General features: G+C 52.8%; 1 protein-coding gene across 4 annotated transcripts in view; it reads left to right on the forward strand.

Moving 5' to 3' along the window:
• Positions 1-3,478: 3,478 nt before the first annotated feature.
• Mfap4 (microfibril associated protein 4) overlaps positions 3,479-5,654 on the forward strand; it is a 3,764-nt gene continuing 1,588 nt past the window's right edge. The window contains exons 1-5 of one of the 4 annotated variants that reach the window (XM_029484080.1): positions 3,485-3,542; positions 4,034-4,118; positions 4,351-4,505; positions 5,253-5,349; positions 5,422-5,604. In XM_029484080.1, the coding sequence (XP_029339940.1) occupies positions 4,055-4,118; positions 4,351-4,505; positions 5,253-5,349; positions 5,422-5,604 (499 nt within the window). In that variant the 5' untranslated portion in view covers positions 3,485-3,542; positions 4,034-4,054. Of the gene's footprint in view, positions 3,543-3,750; positions 3,806-4,033; positions 4,119-4,350; positions 4,506-5,252; positions 5,605-5,654 lie in introns of those variants that run through there. The other 3 variants (XM_021176847.1, XM_029484079.1, XM_021176846.1) reach the window with 3 other exon arrangements.

A 5,654-nucleotide genomic window follows, 5' to 3' on the forward strand; every position in this document is an offset into this window, starting at 1 on the left:
GACCCCTGCCACTGCACGGTCACAGACCCAGACAGGACCCATAACAGCAGCACAGGCTGCGACCTCACCATGGCACCAGACAGCAGAGCAAGCCACTCTTATCTACCCTTGCGTCTCCAGCTCCACCCCTCCCCCCACTGTGTATCTCTTCCTCCCCCTCCCCTTTTCACCACATACCTGAACATCCTGGTGGCTCCTACAGCAGGAAGGCCACAGGGTTTCTGGGTGTCTTCCACCTGCCTGCCCCACATGGCTGCAGGCGGGCCTTATTTTCTTATTCTTATGTGTAGGAGTATTTTGCCTGTGTGTATGCCTGTGTACCATGTGTGCCTGTGTACCATGTGTGCCGGTTGCCCACAGAGGCCAGAGAGAGCATCAGATCCCCCAGGACTGGAATTGGAGATAGTTGGGAGCTGCCATGTGAGTGCTGGAAATTGAACCTGGGTCCTCTGCAAGAGCAGTCAGCGCTGCTAAACACTGAGCAATCTCTCCAGTCTCATTTCTTGTTTGTTTGTTTAAAAGTAATATTTATAATCTGAAAGTTTCATATATTCATACAATATATATTGAGCATGCCCACCCATTACTACCTCACTGCAATCATCCCTAAGTGTGCCTGCCTGCCTGTCTCCCAACTTTCTGTCATCTTCACACACACATACACACACACACACACACACACAAAACTGTTAGTGGACTGGGTGATTCTTTCAGCATCTTCAGAGGAGTACTGACTGCTTGTATTTGCTACCACATTTCTCTTCAGAAGGAGTTGCCCTGATTCCTAGATCTAATTCTTAGCATTTATTTGGAAGGACACCTGCCAGCGGAATACCTCCCCGGACAGCACAGGCACACATTACCACCAAAAGAAATCTATAATGATTTAATGAAATATGATAGCTCGGCTCATTCATTTTGTAGTTTTCACTCCTACAGTTGTTAGTTATGTCCTCAAACGTTTCTGTTATTGAACTTTAGGTGTGTTTTATTTGTTGTGATGACTCCCCCTCTCCCCCCACACACACACCCTTAGTTTCCTTTCTGTAACTTTTGTTGTTGTTATTTGAGACAAGGTTTCTCTGTGTAGTCCTGGCTGTCCTGGAACTCACTCTGTAGACCAGGCTGAATTGGAACTCAGAAATCTGCCTGCCTCTGCCTCCCAAGTGCTGTGATTAAAGGTGTGCGCCACCACTGCCCAGCCTTTCTGTAGCTTTATGCAAGTATTTGTTGAAGGAAATATTAGAATTAGACGTGTCAACTAGATGAACGTTTCTTTCTCTTCTACAGAAGGTTAAGGGTAGGATAGTGCAGGCCCGGCCTGAGACCCACTTCACACAGCAGGAAGGGACCATGCATCTATCTGTCTCCCCTCAGCCATTCCCCACATAAGGCCTCATCCCCATGTTCCAGGCAGCAGCTAGGTCTCCCTCCCTCAGCTTCAGAAGCAGAAGGAAAAACCAAGATCCATCCATCTTCCATTTGCATCTCATTGGCCAAAATTCAGACCTGTGACCTCACCCAGCCACATGAGAGACTGGACAGTGAGCCAGCTAAAAATCTGGACTAACGCAAGAGTGATTATTGTGAGGAGGCCAACTCTGCCTTCCACAGACAAGGGTGAAAACTGTGTTGACTACAACCCACTCGAAGGAGAACCATCGGATGTTTATGATGATGATGAACAAATCTGGCTAACTAATGACTACAGTCCACCAGATAGCATTTGTGGGAGGCCCCTGGTTCAGCTTCAGCTCCTGCACTGACTCTGACTTCAGCTAACTTCAGGCGGCTCTGAAACCAATTACCGAACTAAGCTGTAACCAATTAAGCGGTCTCTGCACACGCTCGTTCCCTCTCAGTGCTGTCAGATCCTATTATTACTGGGAGTTGTCTGAATTCGCCTTGGACTGCTCAATTTGCAAATCACTTTTGTTTTGTGTTGCTTTGTTTATAATTGCTCAAATTCACATTGAATTTAATTAGGTTAAGATTTCTCCTTTGGGCCGGGTGTGGTGGAACACGTCTTTAACCCCAGCACTTGGGAGGCAGAGGCAGGTGGATTTCTGAGTTTGAGGCCAGCCTGGTCTACAGAGTGAGTTCCAGGTCAGCCAGGGCTACACAGAGAAACCCTGTCTCTGAAAACNAAAAAAAAAAAAAAAAAGGAGAACCTTTGGACAAGTTGGTGTGGGCATTGTTTCTGGTGCGAGTGACGTGGTACTGAACTCCTACCACACACTCCATGTCAAGGAGGCCCAGTGGAGTTCTTCGTGGGTCTTTTCTCCTTTTCCAGGGATGGAGAGAGAGGATCTAAACCATCTCTTTGCTCTGGACCTCTCACATGCTCACCTGTTACATTTGTGTCCCTTCAAGGCATTTTTGGTTCTTTGTCCAAAACACATTGGCCACTCCGGGGGCTGATTCTGCATCCCCAGCAGCAAACATATTGTGTAACACATAGTAGGTGCTCAAAAAACAAACAAACAAAAAAATCTGTCTTTGGTGAATCCATAAGCTTTATGATGAGTGCTGAGTGTGCAGAACTTGGAGGCAATGAACACTACCCACTAGCACTCAGAGACAAAAAGGAAAGGCCAGTGGGCGCCACGAGGAACAGCCCAGGCAAAGGCCCAGGGGCCTGCTGGCCAGGAGTCTGGGTAGCCAGACAAAGTGTAGGGAGTCAAACACAAGGAGCACGGGTTTGAAGGGAGGTCGAGCCAGACTGGTAATTCCTTTCAAATCCCAGCGGGAAATGTTGGCCTCAGCCGTGAAGGAATGGAGAGCCGCCGGAGGCTTAAACAGGGGAACACAGACCAGGCACCTGGGACACTCTTGCAGCCGACAGAGGATGGGAGGAGGAGGAGAGAATAAAATCAGAAGAGACTGGGTGGCCAGGATGGCGGGAGGCACGCCGAAGCCAGGCTTAAGGTGGACAAGGAAAGCAACATTGGGCTCAGCCAGGATGGAGGAGAGAGGGCTCGAGAGGCTCAGCCAGGCGGGGCGCGCGGCCGTGAGAGCAGATGGGCTTAGAAGGGAGGAGGGGCCGAGCCAGGAGAAACAAAAGCACCCCAGATGGGCCAGGGAACTGTAGGAGGGGAAAGGGTGGGGGCAACAGACACCCAGCAGGGGAGGGGGCCGGGAAGGAGTTGGAGAGAGCCCTGGCTCCAGTCGAGGCAGACAGAACTGCTGGCCGCCTGTATCTTTCTGCTCATGGCTCAGAAATGTCCCAAGCTTGCCAGGAGACTTCGGGCCCCTGCTGGCCCTGTCTCCTCCCAGGCCAGGCAGCTCCCTCATCGGGAGCTTTGGGACCGTCTCCCCTAGCCTTCCCATTGCCAAGTGAAGACCCCTGTCTCAGTCCCAGGAACACCTCCATCCCTCCCCTCCCTAAATAGCTGATTGAGCAGACTAGTTAGGAAAGCAGACATCTGCAGAGGGCCTGTCAGGAAACAGAGGGGTGAGCAGAGGCCAGCCGGGGTTGCCAAATGACCCACAAGTTCAGCAGGACAGGAGGCAGAGTGGGGTCCAGGGTACAGTTGCGGCTGGTAAGGAGTTAATGTCTGGTTGGTTCACAGTGCTTCTCTGACAGGCCTAATGAGACCCAGGTGGTCCTCTGGCCCCTGACAGTGTAAGCTGATGCCGGAGGGGGGTGGGCAGTTGTTGGTGGTGGTGGTGGGGGGGGACCGACATTCTGCAGTTCCAGGGGCGGAGCTGGGTCTATGGGCTCAGACCCAACACATAACTGTGGGCGGCTGCAGTCTGGGGCCCCAGACAGCCAGCCTCTCTCAACTGAGCTGACACCATGAAGGTACTGGCCTGGAGGATCAAGACCATTTGTGGAGACCAGCCACTTGCCAGATAGGGAACAGCGAAGCACAGTGGAGTTCTCTTGAAACTTAAGTTCTGGGGATATTGGGCCTTCCTCAGAAAGTTGAGAGGGGGTAAAAAAGACAGAGGGCAGAGCTCAGGCAGGGAGAGCCCTGGGAGGCGTCTAGCCCATGTTGGGGGCTACACTCACCCCATTTCCCATCCCCAGGCCCTTCCAGCCCTGCCACTGATGCTGATGCTGCTCTCCACGCCTCCCCCCTGCGCCCCGCAAGCCTCTGGGATCCGGGGAGATGGTAAGCAGCCCCCATTCACAGACATGGCCTGGTCAGCAGGCTGGATGAGGCCATTCTAAGTGAGGCTCTGCAGGACTGCTTCCTCCTCTACAAAGTGGCAGGTATCCCCCTAGAGAAATCTCCAGATTTCTCCTGACAGGGTCCCTTAGGCCTGGAGCAAAACTGGGATATGGAGGGGGGTGTCCTTATGCCTTAGTCTTTCTCCTCACGGTCCCCACACTGCCACTCGCAGCTCTGGAGAAGTCCTGTCTTCAGCAACCCCTGGACTGTGATGATATCTACGCCCAGGGCTATCAGGAAGACGGCGTGTATCTCATCTACCCCTATGGCCCCAGTGTGCCGGTGCCCGTCTTCTGCGACATGACAACCGAGGGTGGCAAGTGGACGGTGAGTAGGCAAAGGGGCCTCAGGCCAGATGGGGTTCAGGCAGATGCAAGATCCCGGCTGTCATCTCTGTGAAGTGGATTTTTCATCTTCATGGGGACTGGATCCAGGGCTGCTAGCACTTAGGAGCTTGAGGAGGCTAATGCATGCTGTCCTCACAGAGGTAGGTTGGTGCCTTGTCTAAATGAGGAACTGCCAGCCCAGGTAAGTAGCATTGTTAGCCTTGGCTGGCACAGTAACAGAACTCACAGCCAAGTATTCTAGATCCTCCTGATGGGTTTTGGTTTTTTGGGGTTTGGGGGTTTTTTTGTTGTTGTTTTCGAGACAGGGTTTTTCTGTATAGCCCTGGCTATCCTGGAACTCACTTTGTAGACCAGGCTGGCCTTGAATTCAGAAATCCACCTGCCTCTGCCTCCCAATTGCTGGGATTAAGGCATGTGCCACCACGCCCGGCCCTCCTGCTGGTTTTATCATGCAGTGCTGGGATGGAACCTGGGGCCTCTAGGCTAGGTGGGTGCTTTGCCACTAAGCTATGTCTACAGGTCCCAGCTCCCTCTTAATCTTTTCCCCTTCCTGTTCTCTCAGCAGACAAGAGGCCTGGTAGGTATCCCCTTCTCAGCAGCAGATGTTCAATGAGAGGCCTGGAGCCAGAGAGTGTATTCTGTTTTAGCAGTTCCCTAATAAAGTGGCTCAGAGTCACCCGAGGGTACTGGACCTCCATCATCCAGCCCCTTGTCCACTTGTTTCCAGGTTTTCCAGAAAAGATTCAACGGCTCAGTGAGTTTCTTCCGGGGCTGGAGCGACTACAAGCTGGGCTTTGGCCGTGCTGACGGGGAGTACTGGCTGGGTAAGGTGGGGCCATGGGGTGGGGGCTGCTCCTCAGCCAAGTCTCTGCTGACCAGCTGCCACCCGTCCCTAGGGCTGCAGAACCTGCACCTCCTGACACTGAAGCAGAAGTATGAGTTGCGCGTGGACTTGGAAGACTTTGAGAACAACACAGCCTATGCCAAGTACATTGACTTCTCCATCTCCCCCAACGCCATCAGCGCTGAGGAGGATGGCTATACCCTCTACGTGGCTGGCTTTGAGGATGGCGGGGCAGGTACCCCTCTCAGCTTCTTCAGGGGCAGTGGCGGGCGGGGGGGGGGGGGG

Source organism: Mus caroli, chromosome 11, assembly GCF_900094665.2.
Source record: "Mus caroli chromosome 11, CAROLI_EIJ_v1.1, whole genome shotgun sequence".
Lineage (NCBI taxonomy): Eukaryota > Metazoa > Chordata > Mammalia > Rodentia > Muridae > Mus > Mus caroli.